Source organism: Halichoeres trimaculatus, unplaced genomic scaffold, assembly GCF_033239565.1.
Source record: "Halichoeres trimaculatus isolate MK-OKI-2021-1 unplaced genomic scaffold, fHalTri1.1 fHalTri1_scaffold_6, whole genome shotgun sequence".
Lineage (NCBI taxonomy): Eukaryota > Metazoa > Chordata > Actinopteri > Labriformes > Labridae > Halichoeres > Halichoeres trimaculatus.
This window is the reverse complement of record NW_027437184.1, coordinates 4211069-4236955: the sequence shown is the minus strand read 5'-3', so window position 1 is coordinate 4236955 and position 25887 is coordinate 4211069. Positions and strand designations below refer to the sequence as shown.

The window sequence follows — 25887 nt, the reverse complement described above, 5'->3', positions numbered from 1 at the left end:
ACAACACAGCTCGTCCCTTCTCCACTACATCAGTGAAGTCTTTTTCCAGAAACACAGGATCAACGGGGTTGGAGCTTCCACCATCAGTCTGAGCTCTGAAGATTCAACCTGTCACATGTGGGATTGCAATCTCAGGGAACATTTAATCAAATTTGCAGAAATTAAGATTCAATTTGGACTAATTTTCCACATATTTATCAAATTTACAACAAACACTCGTCTTGCCGACCCTGCAGAATGCTAATCTATGTGTAAGTTGTGTGCCACAGTAATATGTAGAGCAAGTTGCTGCCACCGTTTACAATCTTAATTAATTGCTCTACTGAAACAGGCCTCTGTAGCCCTAGAAGTGCCTGCATAATTAATTCTGCATTCTGCAGCGCATGATCTAAATCAACGTTTAGTGCCAATACAGGGAGTAGTACATCATTTATGCAGGAGGGAGGGGAGTGAGGAGTCTGGCTGCTTTAAGTGTGAGATAACACCGAATGCAAGGAGAAGACTTAATAGAGAAATAAAATGGGATTAAACTGTATTTTGTGACAAACTTGGAACAGAATGATGCTAAATATATGAGCTGCTGTTGTGATTTTTCATGCATCAGGAGGAAAACAGAAGCAAATCAGTGAGGGAAAGGCTCTGACGTGGAGTATAATCAGCTCTAAGGGTGCAAAAATAAAAATAAAAAGACATTTGAACAGCTGGTTTCAGAGCTGATAATTGATGGTATTAATCTACATGGTAAAAAAAAATGCTGACCTAATCTAAATTGGAGAAATTGTGATGGCAAAATATCATGAATGATCATTTTTGCTTTACAAATTCCTGTTCTGTGCAGCGTCTCCTCTCTTTCCCTATTAAAACTCAGTGAAATAGGTTCATTAAAGGTGCAGTGCGCAGAATTTGGCAGCATTTCAATGAACGGAAACGTTGGAAATGAGATATAATGTTTATATATGTATGTCTGTGAAGTATCTGAAAGTAGGTGAACTATTATCCTCATAAACTTTCGCTTCTTTTAATTAAGTCGGAAAAAAAGCTTTTTAAATTTACATTACTGCAGGTTTAGCTTTGGAGGCAGACACAACAAACAGCCGTGTTTGTCTACGGCAGTTTTTTTGGGACCTCCTGGACTGTAATTAAAGACTTTACATCCATCTTTTCCCCTCTCGTAGATGTTTTTCCACCTTCCACAAAACTTGATGGGAGCATGTTTCCAGTTACCATTTTGGCTATTAGCATGCTAACATTCTCAGCTCTGGCTTCATCACAACAGCGTAGGGCTGAACAATTTATCGTTTTCAGATCGAAATCGCAATTTTAGACAATGCAATTTTGAGATCGCCAAAGCAGCAATTTTTTGCAGCGCTCCTGACTGACTCAGGATCTGTTGTGTCAAGTATGATACACATTCTGTTTTACAAATTTGTGGACAATCTATATGTTAAAAGTGCTGGTAAGCAGGTCAACAACACAAAGCCTCTGTTTAGGAGTAGAAGTTGATGAAAACAGATTATTTATCATCACTATTGATTAAAAAATCGTGAATTGCAATATCTGCCAGAAAAATTAGATATTTCCCTAAAATAGTTTAGCCCTACATGTGAATATCCCAAAGCTTGATTTGAAGAAAATCGTGAATCGAATTGAAATCACAATATCTGCCAGAAAAATCGCAATTCAATCTTTTCTTAAAATCGCTCAGCCCTACAACAGCGTGCTAACAGGGCTAGCAATTGATGCTGTTCTCTCCATGTGCCTTGAGCACATGGGGTTAAGCATCAAACTAGTGATCCTATGGCGTGCAAGTTTAATGCTACATATCTGTTAGAGGTGTGAAAAACTATTGATACGGCAATAAATTGCAATACTTTGACCGGTGATAAAAAATAGATAGTTCAACTCTAAATATCGGTATTTTTGTTAAAACAATAATTGGTTCAGTTTGTTCAAAATATTTAAAGTTTACCTTTTACAGTGTAGTAGACTGATAAAATAATAATATGAGTCATGTTATGTGCAATATTAGATTTTTTATGAGTAGCGTTGGTTACACCAAGTGACATTTATCAGTTTCACCAATTGACCAACAATTTTTTTTACAGTATTAGTTTAATGTTACAGTAGTTTAAGTGACAAACTTGATGCACTTTATGTTTTTTAAGTTAAGTGTGTGTATGAAACACTGCATCTGACTTTCATTATTTCAAACACAATAAAATAAAAAAGCTGTTTTGAAATAGTTCACTGTGTAGAATATCACAATATATCACAATATTGTGATATATTGCTATTAGGGCTGCACGATTATCGCAATCGCAATCGCAATGTCAGCACATGCAATTCAGGTTTTCTCCATGATAACCAAGCAAGTCTGTAGACTCATCATGACACAACTTTTTTTATTAAATTGCAAGCACAATCGCAATCCCAATATTGTCCACCTAATCCCAAATCACACCTTTTCCCCAAATCGTGCAGCACTAATTGCTATTATCGTACCGTGAGGTTCTCATGCCAATACTCACCCTAATATCTGTCACTGCACATTAACTTCACAGTTTTTTTCGAAGTACTTCCAGACATTACTTTTCTTGACTCACATGTTGCAGGTGTAGCAGACAGTTCTGTGTGTGTTTTGCTTTTGCTTTCAGTTTAATAACATGTCCCCAGAGAGTTGCCATAGCTATCGTGAAATCTGTCTCAATGTGCTGAAACCGTGGCCGGGTAAGTCATAAGTTTGAATCCCACTGATAATTTCCCTACCTGGTTTATGTAGTCAGGGAAAATCAAAAGCTGGGTCACACATGTAACTCTGTGTGTGTTCAAGTTATGTCACCAAAAACAGGTGCATGAATAACAAAATGTTATCCAAATATTGGGTCAATTCAAGTACTTGATTACTTGTACCCATCCCTAGTTGCAATAAAACATTCAAAGGAAACAAACTAAAATATCAGCATTTCCAACTATGATCATAATGCCATTAGTAACTCTGATAACCACTGCAGCACCAAACATTTTCAGATTTATTGTGGCCTTTATCATATACTGAAAAATATTCTGATACACTAAAAAAAGGCTGAGCCAAAGCCTCCTCTTCTGGCTCCCATCCTCATGACATTAACCACCATCAAAGAGCACATATCATGCCATAATGTAAACCACAGGATGCTCCTCTTCTTCTCCTTTGGACTCTTTCCAGTTTTTGACTGACATCACAGACCTAAACATATAATCTGTGTGACCCAGTTTCTATGGCGATGCACGCTGGCTGGAGCTGCAGCAGCAGCAGCAGCAGCAGCAGCGCGCAGGCAGAAGGAGGTTACTGCATCCAGAGCCCGCTGCGGCCTCCTCTGTGTGAGGAGGATAACAGCGACATGGGAGTCAGCTCTCTGAATCCTGGGGCCCTGATATCATCTGCTGCTGAAGCAAACGCACAGAAGAGGAGCACAGAGCCGAGCGGAGCGGGGACTGATGAATACTGACACACTGTTATTTAGTAAATTATTTAGTCATCAAACCCTCGTCCTGGAGCTCTCTCTGGCGCTGAGAGCTCCCCGTGTAAATGTTTAAAGGTCCAATAACTGCTCCCAATTTACTGTACGCACAGTTGCTTAAAATGACCTTGACACATTTCTGCAGGGAGTTTGGCCAAGTTGTTGAACTGACAGCAGCGCCTCAGCATCAACATCTGGCTGGAACGTGTCACAAACAACCTCCTGAAGATTCAAGCAGTCAGATCTTATTTCATCTCCATGAGGTGAAACTCTGCTTCAACTCCTTTCAATCAAACAGCTCTCAGATCCAACGAACGACAGGATGATAAAAACCAGGAATCTAACCGCAGATGCAGCTGCAGTCCGTCTATATGTCAACTTAGACTGGATCTGTTCTGTTTCAGTCTGTCCGAGTGTCTGGTCTGGTGGCTGTCTGGTGAGAGGGACAGGAAGTTGTGACCGGTAACTACCTAAAAACACCCAGAGACTTTCAAAATAAAACAAACCGTGTCAAAATCAGTCTGTATTTAGCTTTACTACAACAACAAATGGACATAATGAGTGGAGCCAGACCAGGAGTCAACAGGTTTGAGGTTTTACAGCCCGGCATGAACCAGAAGCAAAGCCAATCAAGACGCGAGCTGACTCAGCTGACTGACCAAAGAGGAAGTAAGAAATTAATCTGTAATACTTAAAACGACTTTACTCACCAACCACTCGCTTTGTTATTCATACAGCCCATATCCCTGCCGTCTCCACAACCTTTTCCATAATCCTTTTTCTTTTGTGTGTTTTTTTGGCGTTCTAGAGTCCAAAAACAAACATCTTTGCTTTTTTTCCCCATATGTCCGTCGTGTTTGTTTACACCGAAGTCACATTTTACTATGTGAGATTTGGAATATTGAACGTGAAGAAGTTGAAGCTCTGCTGAAGAATCAGTAAGTGTGTGGTGTCCTCAGAGTGCAGACCACACACTGTAAGATCAGGAGAGAGAAATCCTGTGCGATCTGTCTTTTATCATTGTGTGTGTGGTCTCTAAATGTGTGAAGTTTTGAAGAATCCTGTAATGTGAACCAGCATTAAAGTGATCCTCCGGGATGGAACAAGTTGGGTCCTATCACAAGGTTCAGGGCAGAAATTACCCCTACAGCAGTGTTTTTGTGCAGCAGAAGCCCAGAGCGCTCGCACCAAACACCCCCTCCCTGCTCCTCTGCCGGTTTCCTCTGCACTCAGACGGGGCCATATTTTACTTGACCAAAAACACAAATAAACAGACTACCACCATAAAATCTGATATCAGTCTGCATTCACGCTTTATTTAGAGCATTTTCAGCGCGTTACTTTCACACAAAAACACTGCTAAATAAGGCTCTAGTTCTCATCGTGTCTCTTCGTCCTGGCAGACTACCTGCGTTTGTTTATATCTGGCACACCACACGCGCGGACTGACACACTAAGTGGCGAGCGCCTCGTAGCCAGCTGTGGCTCTGCAGCGGAGGTAGCGCCGTTTTACGACACGGTAAGAACTAGAGCCTTATTTAGCGGTGTTTCTGTGTGAAAGTAACGCGCTAAAAATTCTCTATATAAAGTGTGAATGCTGACCGGTATCAGATTTTTTCGATAGGAGTCTGTTTATTTGAGTTTTTGGTCAAGTAAAATATGGTCCCGTCTGAGTACAGAGGAAACCAGCAGAGGAGCAGGGAGGGGGTGTTTGGTGCGTGCGCTCTGGGCTTCTGCTGCACAAAAACACTGCTGTAGGGGTAATTTCTGCCCTAAACCTTGTGATAGGACCCAACTTGTCCCATCCTGGAGTATCACTTTAAGAACGATTCACTTCTCTGTTTTGGCACGCTTCAGTGCGGTTTACTTCATGCACGAGCACAAGCACCCGTAACGTATTATCGCTGGGAGAGCACCTCTCGACAGTCATTTTGAACAGTAGCGGGCTGTTCGACCACAACGTCGTAAAATCAGTCAAAAAGTCTCTAAAATTATAGCAGTGCTCTCTGTGTCTCATTGTGCTGATTACGATGAGATCACGCTTCGTGTTAACAGACACTTCACACTGACGTAGGCAGGCCATGATCGTGTGTGATACCTGCTAATGGTTCATACTGAAGTAGTGTGACTGCTGAGCGTATTCTCAATCATACTTGAGCACGGAGCGGTCTGGATGGCCAGTGTGCCATATGGCAGAGCTGTCTATAGCGTGGACAGCATGGCTACAGTTTTGAAGCCAAAATTCCCCCGTCACAGGCGCAGCCATTGAAGCAGTTGTGCAGCCAGAGTCTGCGCAGTAGAGACTGTGAGGGATTCTGGGAGAATCTGAGTGGCGCTGGATGACAGAAATAATAACTTTTTTTTTCCTTTTGAGAGTCTAATCTCTTCTTGACTCTACCTCCCGACATATTATACAATCCCGGACAAAAACACACAAAAACGTCAGCTGTCAATCATTGTTGAACGTGACGTAAAACCTCGTTTTTAACCTCTTATGACTAATGAAAACAAAACTTTCCAGAAAAAAAGAGGACTTGAATACAAGACAGACAAATGTTATCTTCAAATCACCACAACAATCAGACGTGAGAAACATTTCTATGAGGTGTATTAATTTTATAAAGTTTGACCACAGCCCATCTGGGATGACAGGGGAGCTGGATTTTTTTTTTTACCTATACTGCAGCCAGCCACCAGGGGGAGCAGTTTTTGTGGCGACCTCACTTCAACCTGAGCAAGATGATGTCCATTTTTTTTTACAGTCTATGGTATCAATTCCTGATTTCCCCAACTACGGGGTGGGCTGAGGGTCATACAGAGAATGCATAGTAAACGCCTGTTGAATAAATTAGTGGGGTTAAGAGAAATTAGAGTTAACATGTTTTTATCAAGTCAATTTCAACAGCCCTACTGAGTGAATGATGAATAGATCCAGTGATGGTATTCATCTCAATCTTTTGTCTGGTAATGGTCAAAATCTTCTGCTCACCCGAGGCCTCTTCCAGACCACGCGCCCGATCCTGTTGCCCTGGTAGAAGAGCGAGTCGTCCGTGGCGGGGAAGCGGGGGTCCTCGAAGAGCAGGCCACTCTGCAGACACTGCCTCTTCAGGGTGGAGTACTGCTGCCCCTCGAAGGCCTTCACTGAGGTGAACATACTGCAGCCCTGAGGGACAGAGACAGGGAGGAGGAGGAGGAGGAGGAGGAGGACACCTGTCAGACTCCACGTCTTCTGTTCGTGTCACACACAGATACACATTTTATCATGCACACACTGTATTCTATCAAAAAATGCTTTTTCCTCCAACAAGTGGCTTCCCCTGGCGTTCTGAAAACCAATTTCCCTCCCTCCACCTGAGCCGGTCCGCTCACACCGAGCTGACTGACAGCAGAATCCAGACTCTTTAAGACCTCGACAGTGAAAGCTCTCAGTGGAAATAGGAAGTCGATGTGCTCGGCTGCCTCCAGCGCAGCCTGGATCCACTGGGTCAAAATGATTAATCTGCCAATTCACTGATATCCTCCAGAGCCTAATTATCACTGCTATGCATTAAAGGAGCCGTGGACACATTGATCAGATCAGGACTGGCGAGGCATACAGACCTGAGGGGATCTATACCAACGGAGGTAATGAAGAGATGATCGATGCTGGGACAACACAAACCTCTCCACCTTTTAATCCAGGTTTTATCTACACTCATCGTACAGGAATTATAATTCTCATGACCTTTCATTATCAGGATTATTCTGAGGAAATGATCTTTCTCGTGCTTCGTCAACAAACTGTCGCTGATGGAGACTCAAACATCGTGATACTGGCGTTGACCTGTGGTTTCCATATTTACTGCATAAATGAAAACATTGATTCGCTCGTCTAATGATTAATAAGATATTCCTCACACAGGAAAGACAAACAATGAGAGCTCATTAATGTTTCACCGTAATCGTTGAATCTGACTCTGGATTAATTTTTGATGAAGACATTTCATCAACGGTCTTTAGGAAAACCTGAAACTAATTGTTCCTCAAATCATCGAAGCAAGATGAAATGTTGACTTCTGGGATCTGGCGGCTTTAGATAAGGAGCTATTGTAGATTTATCAACGTGTATAGAAAACCAAATATGCTATTCTCGCGATTATATTCTTTTACGATTTTTGGGGTGCCGATTGGATTTGAATTGCGATTCTCCGATATTTACAAGTTCTGTGATTTTTAGTTTGCTTTTTTTACACCAGACCATGTGAAAAAGTTAAATGATGATGATAATGTCTACAGACTATATCCGGAGCCATATTTTCCCATAAAATGCACATCACGTGAGGCACAGGCTAGCATAGCATGCATGACTGAAGTTGAAAACAATCAAATACCCCAGGTTTCAAATTAATGTTTTATTTAACTTCTACACTAAGATCTTCTCTTTCTCACATGGTTTGACTTCTCAGAGTATGTCAGAAAACTTCTTGGCAAAATCCCTTAAAAAAGCCTGAACTGATTTAATTACTATCATACTTTTCTACAATGCAGCATTCCAGAGTCTTGATTTTATTAAAAGATTAATAAACAATTGACTTATTGTTTTCAGACTGGAAGGAAACACTAAGACTAAGGCCATGTCCACACGTCACCAGGTATCTGGAAAACAGTATCTATCTTAATACGTTTGGGCCTATCATCCACATAAAACCACAGCTTTACGTCACTAAAAACAATGTTTTCTGAAAACTCCGGCCAAAGTGAAGATTTTGGAAAACTGCGGTTTCATGGTTTCGTGTATACACCAGAGAACGTAGTTTTCAGTCCTCAAACATCACAGCTGAATGACGGGGGCTCATTCTGATTGGCTGGCACTGGTTTCACATCTGGAAAACACTAACAAAAATGGGTTGGGCATGCCCACAGCTGGACTTGTTGGCAGATTTATCCACTGCATGTTGACGAAAATAGTTAAAGTAATGAATGAGGAGGGGATATTTTTGATAATGCCTGGCTACGTGTGGACAAGGCCGAAATACACAACAGGTAAGCACACAGGTTAATAGGGATGGGTACTGAATTAGTTACGTCTTTAGGTTGGTACCGAAATCAGTCTGTAGTATCGAGTGCAGAATCACGTAAAATCAGGCGGTATAGTGTTTTGGTACCTAAATGCATCCTTATGACTGTGGGAAAGTGGAAGAGTAGATGATTTTCCTACGAGACATGAACACAGCATTGCAAGATTATATATTGAGAAATAAATACTAAATTGAAAAACTCTGAGATTATATTCTTAAACAAATTATTTATTACCACATAGACACACACAAGGGCACCGAAAATTGGTATGGGTACCGTATCGTGCCAAATGTGAAAGGTACCCATCTCTACAGGTGAAGCTAATAAAGCTAATCAAAGTGAAGGAAACCCACCAGAGCAGGAACCAGACACACACGACTTTCAAAATAAAACAGGAAACGTGTCATAATTCACCAAGATTCATGAGTATAAATACACATGAGTTATCCTCATAGTATCCCCAGGTAAGGTCTACCTCAGTCATCTTTCATTAATAACATGTTAATCTGAGCAGCCCATGTGTGTGCTCCAGCAGCTTCTCCCAGCAGGTGAAGCCTCGGCTATGTTCCCATGTCAGAGTAACCCGTTTAAGGAGCTTTAACAAGATTTCTCTTAATCACAGTTGGACCTTCTGTGAACTGTTCAGTGTTCTGCTCTGACACTAACCTGCTCTGACTGTCGCACAGGTAGGAGGTGAGGATCTGGGAAGGAAGCAGGGTTAGGGCTGTGAAATGTTACCACGTGTTCAGCTACAGTCAAATTGATAATCAAAGGAATGTATGCTCAGCTATCTATAACTGGTTAAACAGCCAGCATGCACAAATTACTGAAATGTTTAAGTCTTCAAATCTATAAGCTGAATTTTTGGACGTTTCCTGTTTATTTGATGAGAAATAAACCACACATTCAGTCTTGAACAGCGAGGGATGAAGCATTTTTTAAAGAACCATCATCAAGAACTCAGTTTCCTGTTACCAAGTCTAAACACAAAGATTCTTTGAGGGATGTGCCAGAAAAAGCAATGAATGCGGTCCAAAAATGTTTTCCCACCTGTGCCTGAAGTGGTGTTTTTGGTGAATTGGATGTTATTTCAGTTATTCCTTTGAGAATTTTAAAGAGGGCTTTAAATCTTCCTTTTGGTGTCCCTGTAGTAGCTTTAAATGATTTACAGCATTGAAAATCGTAACTTTTATCACACTGGTGTTTTAGAAAACTATTATTTCAGCCTCTGTCTGTTGTGGGCGGAGCTATGAGCAGGCCTTGGTGAGAGCTGTTTTGCCTCATCTCACCCTGATTAAAGTCATTATGGAGCCACAAAACCTACTTTTTCTTCACAATAAAGACAACACAGTGTATACAAATCTAAACATTAAATAATTATCCTAACAAGTTTTTCTGAGTTCATGAAATTGTAGAAATACAAAAATCAAATTTTTATTTGATCACATATATTGATAATGTCGCTCAACTCATCATTTTTTGTTGTTTGCTAACGTCTTACCACATATCAAGCATGAGTATTAAGTAGGGAATCGAAACCACTTATTTCAGACCAATACCAATGCAAGTACTCCCTCTTAATTGCTCACTGATACCTCTCGTAGTTTTGATATATACACTTTTAATCAACAGTGACAGATCATTTTGAACAGACAGCACAGTCACTCTGATATTAAGTCCAAAATAAAACACAAACAGCGCTCTCTGAGTTTACAATTTGTTTTGAACAAATTAACAAAATTACAAAACAAAACAACGGTCAGAGTTTTAGTAATTTTTTTTAATTAACTGAAGTGGAAATTAAAACAGATTAGCTGTGAACTACCTGGTTCATTCATCTTGTCTGAACAGGACCTGATTAGCGGTGATGTCAAACCACAGGAATGTAGCGCCCACTACTGGTGAGGAGGACTTAGTCAATGTCAGATTTTTTTTTCCCCTTTAGTATCAGCAGACTTCAAGAGTACTGACACCTTGAAAAAAGGGCCGGTAAAGAAGCAAATACTAACACATGCCTCATATTAATCCAGCACTTTAAAAGCTAAATGAATCCATCCAAACAGAATTAAAACCTGTATTTTATTCCAGATTAGTCAAACTTAGTAAAACTTGAGGTTAGCCACAGGTGCATGGAAAGTTGGTGGGCTGTTGATGTTGTAGGAGGTGAAGTAGAGCGGTGGCAGGATTTATTGACAGATTTTTAAAGGTACAAGGAGCCGCTGCAAAGGAGTCAAAGAGCCGCAGGCTGCAGACCCCTGAGATCTCGATTTGGCGACATCATCATTTCAGCGAGATCTCATGAAGATCTCTATATCATAATTTTGTGATATTTTCTTTAGAGTGATCTGTTTTGATCTGTTTACAGATTCAGAGATTTCTGCAACATATCAGTATGTAACAGTTTGAAAACCTACACAGGTTTAACCTGAACATCCAGCGTTGTCACTGTGTATCCGTGTTTTAAAAAAAAAGAGGGAAGAAATTGTCCATGGGGATGGGACCTGTAAGATACTTTTATAGGTACCGACCGAATTCTGTCAAAATTACCAGGTGTCCATTCATGCAAAACCAAAAGGTACCATGTTTAGGTACCTAAATGCATTCTTGTGACTGTGTTGGGGTGGAAGAGAAGGAGATTTTCCATGCTGGACATGAACACAGCATTGCAAGGGTAACTATTAAAGAATAAATCTGTTGAATTAAAAAATGTTTATGTTTTATTGTTAAACGAATCGTTATTTTTTAACACATGAAAACAAAAAAGTACTGGAAATTGGTACCATATCGTTTCAAATGTGAAAGGTTCCCATCCCTAATTATCAACATCGACTGTTTTGATATTTACAATAAAAAATACCTGGTTTTCAACACGATGTGGCCTCAAGATTAAAAGATTATTCCAATTAATTCGTTTTTTATGACTCACAGTTGCTTTTTTGTGCCAATTTATGCAAATAATACCCACAACGCTTTGTAACATTTGACATAAAAGTCAAGAATTTATGTGAGTTATAAACTATCAGCTAATGAGGCTTCATTAATGAACTGTTGATGGACAGAAATCGACAAATAAGAGAAAGAATTTACTTTGATTTGAAGAGTAAAGGAATAACACACTCGAGCACAAGGACATTTTTTATAAAAGAAGCTATTAACTGATGTTTATACATCAGTGAAGTCCTCTCCTGATACTTAATACTTTGCTAAGCTAAATCTACTTATACCAGTCTCAAATGTTTGCAGGAAACGTTTGTAGACTCTTCACTTTGCCACCGTGTAAACCAAACATCTGATCAGCAGCGTAAACTGTTGATTAATCAATAATGACAATAATCGTTACAGGCCTGGTAAGATTACAGTTAAACTCTTTACAGAGGAGCCTACCGTGATCTAATTAATGAGTTAGACACAGAGAGAGATGAAGCACAACAGACGGCCACAACAACAAACAAGTAAACAAATAAAGGTGACGTTTCTCTTGACTCTGAACCTGAACGTTTTTTAAAGAAATCTATCAAATATCCCAACCTGAGGTCAAAAAATCAAACCCAGTCTGAGTCTTTTACAGCCACTTTTCTACCAAGCAGCACTCTCAAATGAAGTGTTTTTTAATTGGGCTGAGCTGACCTGTTAACCTCCCAGCGGTGCTCAACGATTTCTAATATCAGGGGAAAATGGAGTGAACAGGAAATGGATGGATGCCAAATATAAAGGACAGGAAATCCAGCTACTGTACCTTTCAAATATCATTAACCTGAAGGAATTAAACGCTGAGTTTTCCTGACATTCAGGGAGAACCAACTCTTTCAAAAGGCGATTGTGAAAAGTGGAATCCAAGAAGCAGCGCCGCAAACTCCAACCAAGTTTCACCTTTGCTTTAAAAGTGGTCGTTATGTGTGATAAACAGCTGTTTGAAGGATCTTTTCTACAATCAAATGTAGATTTAAAAGTCACAAAGTAGAGTCAACTGGCCTCGTTTATTCTCTGATTTCTTACAGTTACTCAAATTCAGAGGCGCTAACAAGCGGCTGACTCTTGACTGAGTGGTAAAGTAAACTCCTGGGGGAGCAGGGAGGTCGCAGTTGGAAGCTAAATCTGACAGATGGTCTGGTGTCTTGGCTCGTGACTGCGATGGGGAAAATCATGCTGTCATCTGGCCTCTGTGGACGATCAACAGCCAACCTGCAGAGAACTGCTCCTGAGGAGCTGCAGCACTGGATGCCTTCACTGCTGAGTGAGGCAGAACAAGCACAGCTATGGAGGGCTACAGGATGAGAAACGTATGCATTATAATATTTAAATCCAGCAAACAAAGAGCAGCTAAGTGAACGGTTTAATGTTTCTGTACATGAAACAATCCAAATCCAGCCAGATCGATTCGAAACCACATTCAACTCAGGGATGGAGCCAGGATTTCAGTTTTGGGTGGGCCAGACAAATTAGAGCTGGGTCTTAAGTTACAAGTTGATTTGATCATTAATTCAGTTAAAGGTCCCATATTATGCAAAAATCACTTCATTAAGTCTTTTAGTGAAATTTGTGGGTCTCTGGCTTTCCTCCTCAGTGATTCCCTTTTTTGTCCAATCAGAAGCAAGTCTGACCTGATTGGTCCACCAGAGCAGACACCCCCAAACCCCCTCCCTGCCCACTCCCCTCAGAACGAGAGTGCTGAAGTTGAAGAGCCATCACTGCTCTGCTTTTGGCTGTAAACAGCCATATAGTTCCATGCTCAAGCTTCCCATCTCAGAAGAAGACAGACTAAGTGTCTAGATTTCATTTATCAAGGAAATGTTCCAGCTACACTCAGTAAAACTGTGCATGTGTGTGCTAGTCACTTCACGGCCGACTGCTTTTCCAACTTTGGACAGTCCAACAGAGGGCTAGAGAATAGACTGATCCTGAATCCAGGCGCATTACCAACCATCCTCCAACAAACCTGGGACCCTGGAAATGTGAGTATTTTAAATGCTGTGTGCTGTGGAGCAGATGGAAGAGCTTTTCCTCAGTGTCCCCCCTGTCTCTGTGTTAGCTTCAGGATGCTAACTTTAGCTGCAGTTAGCCTGTTGTTTTAGCCTGTAATGTGACAGCAAACGAGCTTTGCTGTTTTCTAAACAATGTGCACTCGGAGCTTGCAGAAAAGGATAATAATAGGAGCATAATATGGGACCTTTAATAAAAATTACTGACAGTATACTGATGATACAATGTGTGGTTTTAAAGCAGATTTTGTGTCTTTTTTCACATTTAATTGCATTTTTAAAACTCGGATGGATCACTCTCTATGGTACTGACCAAAGAGTGATGCTTCAACGCACCGTTAGGCTGCACTGCTACGGTTTATTATAAGCTTTAAGAGCAACAACATTAACAGTGGTTAAATAAAATACATAAAATGAAATAAATAAAAATCTACAGTCCCTCCAAAATAATGTTTTGATCGCCCCACATGTAGCCAAATGTTTTATAACTTTTTTTTTTCTCACTGGCTGATAGCATGGCTCAATTTACAAAGACAGAGCATCAAAACAAACGTGAAGTGACCAAATTTTACCATGCTCTTTTTAAACCAATTAACATATATAAATATATCTATCTATCTATGTCTATATATATATATATATATATATATATATATATATATATATATATATATATAAACTATAAGAAAAGTTTAGGGTGGGCCTGGGACCTTTGGACCCACCCCTAATGCTGCCCCTGATTCAACTTTATGGTCAAATGAGCTGCAGTTCCACGATCGTCCACTTGGTGTTGGCTTTGGAAGAGACTCAACCTCCACAGACCCTGAGGTAAAAAAGCCGACTTTCACACCTAACAAAAAATTTTGTCAATATATATACATATACATCATTTATCATTTATTTGTTTTATTTTTGGTAACAATGAGATAAATCCTGGAAAGCTTTCATTTATCCATTAGCCTCGATAAACATCTTTTATCATTTGTGTTTACTATTTTTAGCTCGTCAACAATCTAAACTACCAAACCTGAGAAATTATTCTTTAAATAACCCTTGGGTATAAATTTATATCATATAATAACTTGGCATTGACAAACCTATTCCTCTAAACATGGTTGCTTAAAAATAGTTATGATTAAACTTGGCGAGCAACATCCAGCAAGAAAAATAAATCAGTAGTATCTGTCAAGGTGGGTCAAGCTACAAGCGTCTCTTTCACTCAAGTTTGCATCATAGTCTGTATAAAACATGGGCGTGATATGACGATAATCTGTGGACACAGCCACATTTGTTTTGAAGCAGGCTTTGAGTTTTCGTTTAAAAAGCTACAGGGCGCCAGTCAGTCACGTGGCCTGAGCTGTGCCTCTGATAGGAAAATTGAACGATCCCAATAACTTCTAAACCGCTGAGTTAGAAAAAATTTAATTCACCATACAGTGTGTACTGATAGCAAAAACTAGCGTTTTAGACCCAGCTGTTTTTGAAACAGGCTGCAAATATGTTTTTAATGCTGTAAAAGTCTGTTTTCATGGCTGGGTGTGAACGTAATTCCGGTCTTTCTGCAGCCAGACTCAAGCTGATCCTCGATGAACAGCAACTTTTTGCACTTCAGCATATGCTTCATTTTACAAACTGGATGTTACTCCATGGTTTGCACCAAGCATTGAGTACTTCTAGGTTACTTTTACACCTAAATCCACTTTCTTCTTCCATCAAAGTGACTGACGCAAGGTACGAATAATGCAACCCCATAAAAAGATAAAACATACAGAAATCAAAATTTCTCACAAAGGCTGACAGGATCTGTCGTATCACTCTTTACACACTCAGGTAGAGTGAGTCTGCAGCTTACACTGATCTTTGGCTCGGCTGACATGTTGTGTAGAGGGCGGTGAGGTGTTGTGTTCCTGCTTTGATTAATTCATTTAGAACTAATCACTTTTAAATTGTGTACACGTCTTACAAATTATGCAGCATCTCTGGACGCAGAGTGTCTCTCTGCTCTGAACGGAAGTCATAGAGATGGTGAAGACGATCTGCTGCAGTTCAAAGCGAGCATCAGAATGGGGAAGACCATTTGGTCAATTTTTCTTAAAATTCAGCTTCTTTAAGTCCCAGGGTAAATTTTTTTTTTCCATTTCTGAGCTGTAGCAAATACAATGAGTTACCTCCAAAAGAGAGCAAAAAATCTCACATGGTTTCAGCCTATTTTAAGTTGTAGCACAAGCAGTTGAAGTCCAGTACATGCAGGTGCAGATGCTGCATTTAGAAAAAAACATTTCTTCATTGCAGTAACACGTTAAATGTAAACACTACCAGTGATCATTCAGGATTTCAGCTCTCCTACAAGTGGGGAAGCAAAACAGATGGCAAAATAATGGAGTAATAAGGTGGAAACTTAGTGAAAAAATACAACGCCCACACTGCAGGAAATGAGGGACTGCAACAAAGCACAGGAGATAGAAATAATTGTATTAGTCATGGAGTGGCTAAAAGTGAACGGCATGTTCATTAAATTAGTGAGATAATGAACAATGACGACAGGAGGAGGACAAGAGGAGTCGCAGAGTGTGAATGTTGGCGGTGTGAAGGGTCCCAGCCTTCGTTAGCTGATTTATTCCATAACTAGAGGAGATGTTGATACCAGATGTTACAGTGGGAAAATAAGTATTGAATGTGTCAACTTTTTTCTCATTACATTCATTTCCAAAGATGCAATTCAAATGAAATTTCTACCAGACATTGGTATTAACCCAAATAATCCACACATGAAAAGAAATCACAACGTTCAGGTCCATAAATAATGATTATGGTGAATTAAGTACGATAACACAGGAAAAAAGTATCGAACACACCATGGAAAGGCTGTATACTTTGGCAAGGAAATGCACCATACCACCTGAAATCTGTCTGTAATTATTACCTGAACTTCCAATTAGTGCAAACCAACATCAGCTGGGCTAGAGCAAATTGATGGTCCAATAAAAAAAGGTCATTTTTTCACCAAGCAGTAAAATACCACACACCTCATGATGGGTAAAGGCAAAGAGCTCTCTGAAGACATTCACAACCTGATTGTTGCTCAGCATCAGAATGGAACTGGTTACAGACTTATATCAAAGCACCTGAATATTCCAGTCAGCACCGTTGGGGCCATTATTCACAAGTGGAAGAAGCACCACCTTACCATCAACAGGCCACGCACAGGAGCTCCTTGAAGATTTCTGACCAGGGAGTCAGAAAGATAGTCAGAAGAGTACTCAACCAGCCAAGGACTACCCTGAAAGTGCTCCAGAAAGACTTGGAGGCAGCAGGTACAATTGTTACAGAGAAAACATTAAGCAATGCACTCCACTGCCACGGCCTCTATGGACGCTCGGCCTGCAAGACTCCATTCCTCAAGAAAAGGCATGTTGAAGCTGGTTTAAAGTTTGCTAAACAGCATCTTGACAAGCCTGTAGAATACTGGGAGAATGTTGTCTGGTCAGATGAGACCAAAACTGAACTTTTGGGCTGTCATACTACAGACCATGTTTGGAGGAGAAATGGCACTGCACATCAGCCAAAAAACACTACACCAACAGTGAAGTTTGGAGGTGGAAGCATCATGGCATGGGGTTGTTTCTCATCTCATGGTGTTGGCAAACTTCATATAACTGACGGAGCAATGAATGGAGCCATGTTTGGGGAAATTCTTGATCTGAATCTGCTGCCATCCACCAGGATGATGAAGATGACGTGGCTGGACCTTCCAGCAGGACAACCATCCAAAGCACACGGCAAAGTTGACTCTCAAATGGTTTCAAAAAAAGAAAATCAATCTGTTAGAATTGCCTTGTCAATCACCTGACTTCAATACAACTGAACATTTGTGGAAAGAAGTAAAGAAAAGGGTTCACCAGAAGGCACCAAATATTCAAGATTTAAAGACAATCTGTGCAGAGGAATGGGCCAAAATCACACCTGAGCAGTGTGGGCCATTAGTTCAAACATACAAGAAGCTTCTGGAAGCTGTCATTGCAAACAAAGGCTTCTCCACTAAGTATTAGATGAGTCTCAGTTAGCGTGTTCAATACTTTTTTCCTGTGTTATCGTACTTAATTCCACATAATCATTATTTATTGACCTGAATGTTGTGATTTCTTTTCATGTGTGGATTATTTGAGGTAATACAGAAAAAAGTTGACTCGTTAAATACTTATTTTTCTCACTGTATGTTTGTGGTTGATAAAAAAATCTTAAAAAGCAAACGTCACAGGTTGAAACAAAAGAGTCATGGCGTAAAAACAACAGCTCCTGCAGCACCGAGAGCTGAAGAGGGAGCCGATCAATCGATGATCAATACTGGTAGAAGTGGCCCTCCTGACAGATGAGAGCACTGCGGCCACGGTAACAAACACAGAGCATGATGCAGTGTTTCTGTTTCCAGTAATGTGCATTAATCATCAGCCACAAGTGTTGATCCAAGATGACAAATAATTCATAATGCTCGCTGTCTCTGCTCATTTCTGACTCGGGAAGCTTGTCCTCAATGTTTCACCCATTGTTTACCGAAAAGTATTACAAGTCTGGCATCTTGTGAAGTGAGAAACTTTGAAGAGGAGGCCAGAGCAGCTCTGAGAAACCATTCCCAGCCCAGTCCAGCCTGTGATCTTTGCTGAAATTGAAGAAGAAACCAAAACAAACGGGAGAAACTCATGTCGAAACAAAATTGCCTTTGCTTCTTTTTGCCACTCTTACTGAGTAGGACGAGCTCATGTTAACATTCACATCTCCACCAGAGCTGTATGGTAATGTGCAGCAGGAAAACCAGAGACTCATTATAACGATGAAATGACAAATTCAGAAAAAAACGCCACAGTGATGTACAGCTAACAAGCAGCTTCCTGTCTGTGAAGCAGATGCTGACAGTGTGATGTGACAGTTAAGTGTTTGTGCAGCTGCAACAAGTAGTGACATGTGGATGTACAGACTGGGAGAGGAGTAAAAAGAGGAACCTGTAGCCCTGCAGTTTCAGTCTGACAGGTGAAGAAGAAGAAGCCACAGGAGAAAACCACTCTCCACTGAAAGATATTTTTCACGCTGGAAACATAGATGGCTGAATTATCCTCCAGAAACTGAACAAACTCCACATCAGAGCCGATTCTAAACCCTCAAATAATCACAGTTTGCATCTCTCTTTCATTTCTATCTGTTATTCTGTTTCTCAAGTCTTCATTTTTCCAAAACAAGACTCCTCTCTGCTGTCTATAAAACAACTTTGTGTATAAACGTAAAAGTGCTAATAATAAAGAGAAAGATGATGTGAGACTGATTTCAAAATGCTACTTGGTAGCTTCCTGATCAGGTCAAGAATGACTGGATTCATTTACGGCACATCTAGGTCTCTATTGACAACACCACGCCAGCTGATGAAGTTTAGTAGAGAGAAGAGAGATCTGTGTTTTTCTCCGCTGAAAATGATTTCTGTGATTAATTAAGAAGTGATGGTGGACACTGGAGCCTAACAGACAGAAAAAGGACAGAAGAGCAGAAGAAAGATAAACAGGAGAGAGATAGAGCACAAGCTAAAGGCTAAAAGGCTAAACTGTTTGTGCTAATGTTGATTCCAACCCACAGTCAGCAGTTATTCTGCAGTGGTCTGAAGAGTGAGGTTACGTTAGCTCTGATTGGTAGATGACTGGCAGGATATAACCAGGATTCACTAACATTACACATTACAGACCGCGCTACGACAGTTAGCTTGTTGTCACGTGAGCCTACAGATACGTCATAGCACCTGGGCGTGAGTAGCGCTACATATAGCCAGTTACTGATGTATGGTACAAACTTAAGTTTGCTTGTTGTCACATTTCCAACAACAGCGCCACGAAACTGTACAGATAAACAGAGTTAGGTACCGAATAAGGTATTTTTATAGGTATCGACAGATTTCAGTCAAAAGTGCCGGATACCAATTCACGTAAAATCAAAAGGTACCATGTTAAGGTACCTAAATGCGTCCTTGTGACTGTGAGGGAGTGGAAGAGAAGTAGATTTTCTATGCTGGACATTAACACAGCATTGCAAAGTTGAAGTTGAAGAATAAGTAGGTTAAATTGAAAAACTTTGAGATCTTGTTCTGAAAAAAAGTATATTTTTTACCACATAAACACAAAAAAGTACTGAAAGTCAGTACCATTGAGTACCGGTACCAATTGCCAAGTACCGGGCATAGATACTGTATCATTTCAAATGTGAAAGGTACCCATCCCTACTGATAAATATCTTACCTCATCTCGTTGTATCTGGTAAAAAGCTGACTTGAACAAAGAAAATTTCTTCCAAAACAAACACACATCTGGTCAAAAGTCACGTCTGTACAACAGTGTGTGTGAGACTCCAGGCCAGAAGGTGGCGCTGCAGTCAAATTAAAACAGATCCTCCTCACAACATCTTTAAGATAATCAAAAGTTGGGTAAGATCAGACATTTAAATGTGCTGAAAAAAAAACAATAAACAACATTAAAACGCCACAGAGGTAATTCAAGCTTTGCTAGCATAAGCCACACAACAATTTATTTTAACACCAGCTCCTCCAGCCTAATGTTAATCTGAGGTAAATGAATCGTGCTCAACTTTGACAGATTGTCTGAGGGCTTTTTTCCCCACTTTTCAGTTATGTTTTTGTCTAAATAACTGGGAAACTCATTGCTATAAGGAGGTCAATACTTTCAGCTTCCTGATGAAGTCCATTTTATTTGTTTGATTTACTGTTGAAATGAGATGATAGCATGGACATATTTGTTAAAGCAAGATATATTTACATCAGTATCTCTCTTCCCAGAATGTTTTAAGAAAATTTGATTTCACAATACTCCCCAGACATTAAAAAAAAAAAAAACATTGTAGCTTTTAGAGAATTTGAATTGGGTATAAGGCTGTAGCAATACACTAATTTTACAATACACGATATTCAGCTAATGATATGATTCAATACGATTTGATACACTAGCATCATTTTCTGTAAGATTTTGAAGGCACAGTGTGATTTTGGTGACATCTTTTGATTGTTCCCTTCACTTGTATTGATTTAATTGAACTGAAAACTGACTTCTTCGGTGTAAAGACGGTATCTAGATGGGTAACAGCGACACCAGCAGAATGCCAGGCGAAACAAAGGGGATCTCTAATTTAGGGATGCACGATATGTCGGTATCAATATTGGTATCAGCCGATTTGTTATCGTTATCGGTTGATATTTACTCAATAACTGCTGGCTAGGGCTGAACGATTTTAAGAAAAGATTGAATTGCGATTTTTCTGGCAGATATTGTGATTTCAATTCGATTCACGATTTTCTTCAAATCAAGCTTTGGGATATTCACATGTAGGGCTGAACGATTTTAAGGAAAAGATATAATTTTTCTGGCAGATATTGCAATTCACGATTTTTGAATCATCAATAGTGATGATAAAAAATCTGTTTTCATCAACTTCTACTCCTAAACAGAGGCTTTGTGTTGTTGACCTGCTTACCAGCACTTTTAACATATAGATTGTCCACAAATTTGTAAAACAGAATGTGTATAATACTTGACACAACAGATCCTGAGTCAGTCAGGAGCGCTGCAAAAAATTGCTGCTTTGGCGATCTCAAAATTGCATTGTCTAAAATTGCGATTTCGATCTGAAAACGATAAATTGTTCAGCCCTACTGCCGGCATTTTCAGAGCATCTTTAAAGATATTTCAAGACCCAAATAATGTTGTTTTCTCTGACTATGTCATCACCGAAACTACCTATGAAGAGTGGACTCTCTTCTTTCATGCCTATCTTCCTGTTTTTGATCCAAATAACAGACAAAATGTACTTTTTTGATCATCCTGTGCGCTCCATCCTGTGATCCTCTCCGTGGTCGTCTTTTCTCACGATTACGCCGCTCTTTCTCTCTGAACAACCTCGACACATCATCTCAGATTATTTTTGTTTATTCTTTTACCAATATCGATATCTGTTAATATCAGTATCGGCCTATAAACTCTATCCTATTCACTTCTACTTTGTTATGATACTATTTAAATGAGGGGGATAAAGTCTTTTAGAGGCATGAAAAGACACTCTTTCCTTAACAAAACTGTTTTACCTGCATCGCAGCAACTCAGACTAAACCAGAGGTTCAGACCTGTCTGAAATATCTGATCAGGTGTGCAGTCGAGGGAGATAAAAAAAGGAGTGCTCAGATTTACTGAGCCTCTCTTTCAGCACCACGGACAGCGTTTACCGAAGCCTCAAAGAGCAACAAGCTGTGCAGCACCATGGACAGCTCCTGTGGATGAGACCTGCAGAAAAACCCTCCTTCATCTCAATCAAGTGGTCAGAAAAACAAACAAACCTACTTAAAACTACGGAGGCAGACTCACCAGAGCATAATGGGAGCCAGCCTACACCTAAAACGATTTTCTTCACTCCTTCTCCTCCATCAAAGGACAGCCTGTTACTTCAGCTGTTTTATTCTGGGTGTGATGTTGCCGTGTTGTTGCTAGTGACTCCAGGCTAGTGAGTTTCTCTGGAGGGACAGTTTCTTTACAGATGTAGAGCATGGTTACATCTTAGAAAAGGATAATAATAGCTGCACTCCTCGAAAAGACGATGAGCTGCTGTAAAGGAAAAACATTTCCATCCCTGATTAGATATCGTGATTATAACTGCTCTCACGGCTGTGTCGCCTCGTTACGGCGCACAGCGGGCAGCGGCGGAGCTCTGGTCAGAGATCAGGGTGGAGTGTGTTCAGGGGAGTTGGTGTTGGTGGAGGAGGGCAGAGTGACTGATTGAGTCTGCTTCTGCTGACAGACTGATTACACTCGGAGAAGTGAACAGTGAGCAGTAATGCACCAGTATACCAGGGAGGGAGAAAGAAAGAGGAGGAGGAAAAAGAAAGGGAGGGGTGCACCAGACCATCCCTCATCCACCCTCACAACCCCCCCTCACCCTCCTGCATCAGGGAGGAGGGCTATCCCAGCCTCCCATCCTCCTCCTCCTCCTCCTCCTCCCAGCATCGTGATCTCCTCTCTGCAGTATCTTCTCCTGCTGCCAGCTACTGTAGGCTTGGCCATGACATACGACACTTGCACCACAAGTCACTTTCTCCACTCTGAACCCTTTTTTTTCCTCTGCATTTTTACACCAGGAAACCTTTTAAAATTTTTTGTGCAGACTACTTTACCTGCTCTGTAGATGCAGATAAATATCCTGCTGGTATGCACTTGTTACTGGGACATTAATGCAAGTTTTTCATGCAAAGAGTTAACTTATTTGGGATGCATAAATGTGGATAACATGACTCCAAAATCTACAACAAGTTGTGCTTTTATCTTAATAAGTTTAAAAGATCTCTGTCGTTATTTTAGCTCTAAATCGGACTGCATGTGCATGTGTTGAGGAAACAGCAGCGGGGATAAAATCCGCTCCTAAATCAGCCTCTGTTGGTAATTTGTATTGATTTTAGCCCCTGTAGATCCCCTGCCAGGAGTCTCAGGACTCCACTTTTCAGAACATTATACCTGGCACAGAGCCTAAACTGTAAACTGGAGCTTACACATCGGCATAGACTATTAATGTGCATTCATTCCTCTCTTGGTGCTCTGCAGAACAACACATTCCTGAGATTATTAATTCATCGCTCCTGATGCGGAGGAAAACAGGCTCCATAGCATCAGACAGAGGCTGGAGACATGGCTCAAGAAGAAACTAACAAGTCCAGGATGATGAGGAAACTTACCAAGCCTTCAGCCCTCCATTAGGAGATATTTTATGAGTAATATTATTATTTTATAAAGAGTTATAAAAGTATGAGCCTGCAGATATCACTGCTCCTGAATGTCCCACTGATGTTGTTATTTTCAGATATGGCCCCCATATAGACTAAAGGCAACTGTGGCTTGCTGTGCAGTGAAATTATAAAAGAAAATGTCAGAATATCAAACAAAGACAGAGCAGAGAGAGCTTCCAGCTGAGGAATAAATGTGTAAACAAGCTGTGCAGCGCGTTATAAAGGCAGGAAACCAGGAGCAGCGGCTGTGATATCCGATATATGCCGCTATTTTGGCGCAAACTAAACACGTATAGCCTGTTCTACACCAGAGGACCACAGAGGTTGATAAATATTTCCTTAACCTCCACCCTCACCTCACGCTATCAGCTCAGCCACCCCGCACACACAGGCCCTATCAATCAGACTGCAACTAAGTAATAGGATCTTGGATCTCCTGAGATTTAACGAGCGGCTTCGTGCGGCTAGCCGACCGCCGCCTCTCCATCTCCTGCAGCCCGCTGGAAGCACCTGCCCGCCCGGGAAGCAGTATGAACCGGTTTGACGTTTAGCACGGTTACCTGAACTGAGGCCTCTCCCGTGGCAACGTGGTTCTCTCTCGGGTCCTCCTCCGGGGGTCCAGCCGGTCCGGCTCTCGCTCTCCTGGGGCTGCTGGGAATCCTCACCACGCTCTCCCTGCCTGGTCCGCTGACGGAGCTCCTCTCTCCTCTCTCCTCTCCTCACCCGAGCGAGCTGCGTCAAGCCCACGTGGAGAACGCGGAGGGTAAACAGGAAAATCCGCTCTCCGCCTTTCAAAATAAAAGTCCTTCGCTTCAAAAATTAATGAAATAAATTTAAAAAAGATAAAAATAAATAAATACATAACAAACAAACAAATGCATAATAAATAACAAAAAATAACCAACAATAAAATAACATCTCAATCCTACCAGTGTCAATATAAATGCTTTGAAAAAATAAAATGAAAACGTTAACTTTATTTAAAACACCTCTAAAAACACTGATTTACAAAGTGCTTCAAGAAAGTCCCTAAACAAAATAAACAAATGAAATAAAATAAATTTGAGTTCCTCATAGATTATCTTATTATTTAGTGGAATTTTTTAAAAACTATATGACTTCAGTCAAAAATTGTGGGTATCCTTTCACAGGCTTCTCCTGTGCTGTAATTTTGTCCCTCCTGACAGAAGTGATGGTGGTGTCAGGTTTGTAGGTGCATCTTGCTTACACATACTCCTCCAGGTCAGCTCACATATTTTCAGTGGGATAGAGATGCAAAGGACTTCTGATTTATAGTTTAGACTGAGCCCAAACGGATCAGAGGTAAAAAGATATAATTAAAAGAAAAAAATTGAAATGGTGGGAAAGATAAAAACAATAGAAATGAAAAAGTTGATAACTGAATTCATAAACAAGACAAAATGTACAATAACAGCAGCTCTAACAGTTAAAATAGCAATGGCTTCATAAAAAAAATAAATAAAATAAAAAATTAAAGATGATCAAAATAGAATTTCTGATAAAAGTCTAATTTTTTACATCATTTTATCAAAGGAAAAATATGTGATGATGATATTTACAACATGTTTCATGTTTAATGCACAAGCAAAAAAAGTGAGCTTTATAATCCTGCCTTGCCTTGATGCACTGCACAAGTCAGGACTCTCTGAGTAGCTTTGCCTCTGAGAATGAAATCATTTTGTATCTGATCATTATCAGAGACAGTCATGGTCATTTATTGATCAAATTTTATTATTTTATCCCTCTTCATATGAATCTTTATTCATTTGCAGTTGAAATAGCTTCATTGACTGAAAAAGGGAACAAAGAATATATGAAGTAGAATAATTGCAAAAATTTTATAAGTGAAAGAATTTAAAGTTCAGATGAACGCACACCTTTGAAGGATATTGAAACAGTTAAATAATTAAAAAATAATATAGACTTTAAAAAAGCATACAGATTATACACTTGTAAAAAGACACTATTTAAAGTTAAAAATGCTAATAATCCAAAATTTTAAAATATTTTTTAAATAAATAAACAAACAAATAAATAATAAATAAATAATTAGATAAATAAATAAATAAATGTATAAGTTGTTAAACCTTTTAAAAATGACAGCCTATTTAATCATTTTTAAAAAGTCGGTCAGTAAATATTTTTATATTAATAGTGAGCTTTGTAGATTTTGTGCTGCCCAATGTGGACTTTGAATGCATAAAAGATGATGGATTCAATGTAAATTGCAAAATAATCAAAAATAGGACAGAAATGGTAAAATGCTGTCTACAAATATGTTTAGTGCATTCAAATCAGAGTCAAAAGTGTGAAAAGTAGCCTTGAAACCACTAAGTGCTTTGCATAGTTGTGTTATTATACTAACTAATGATCTCTGTCAGTCTATGAATTCATATTAAATCACATCAAATGTGAAATTCCCCGTGCACAAAGGAAAGTCAATGGTAAAAATGTAACTGTATTATTTTGAAAGGATGAACAGGAAGTCTTGGCTGTGTTCAGTAAATGACACTGGTCC

General features: G+C 39.9%; 1 protein-coding gene across 2 annotated transcripts in view; it reads right to left on the bottom strand.

Annotated features, from left to right (window-relative positions):
• The window catches only part of capn5b (calpain 5b), a 72091-nt gene extending 48026 nt beyond the window's left edge, over positions 1–24065 (bottom strand). For both annotated transcript variants that reach the window (XM_074672833.1, XM_074672834.1), the window contains exons 1-2: positions 23909–24065; positions 6490–6663 (exon numbers count right to left, since the gene is read on the bottom strand). In XM_074672833.1, coding sequence (XP_074528934.1) covers positions 6490–6654 — 165 coding nt within the window. In that variant the 5' untranslated portion in view covers positions 6655–6663; positions 23909–24065. The remainder of the gene's footprint in view (positions 1–6489; positions 6664–23908) is intronic.
• Positions 24066–25887: the final 1822 nt, after the last annotated feature.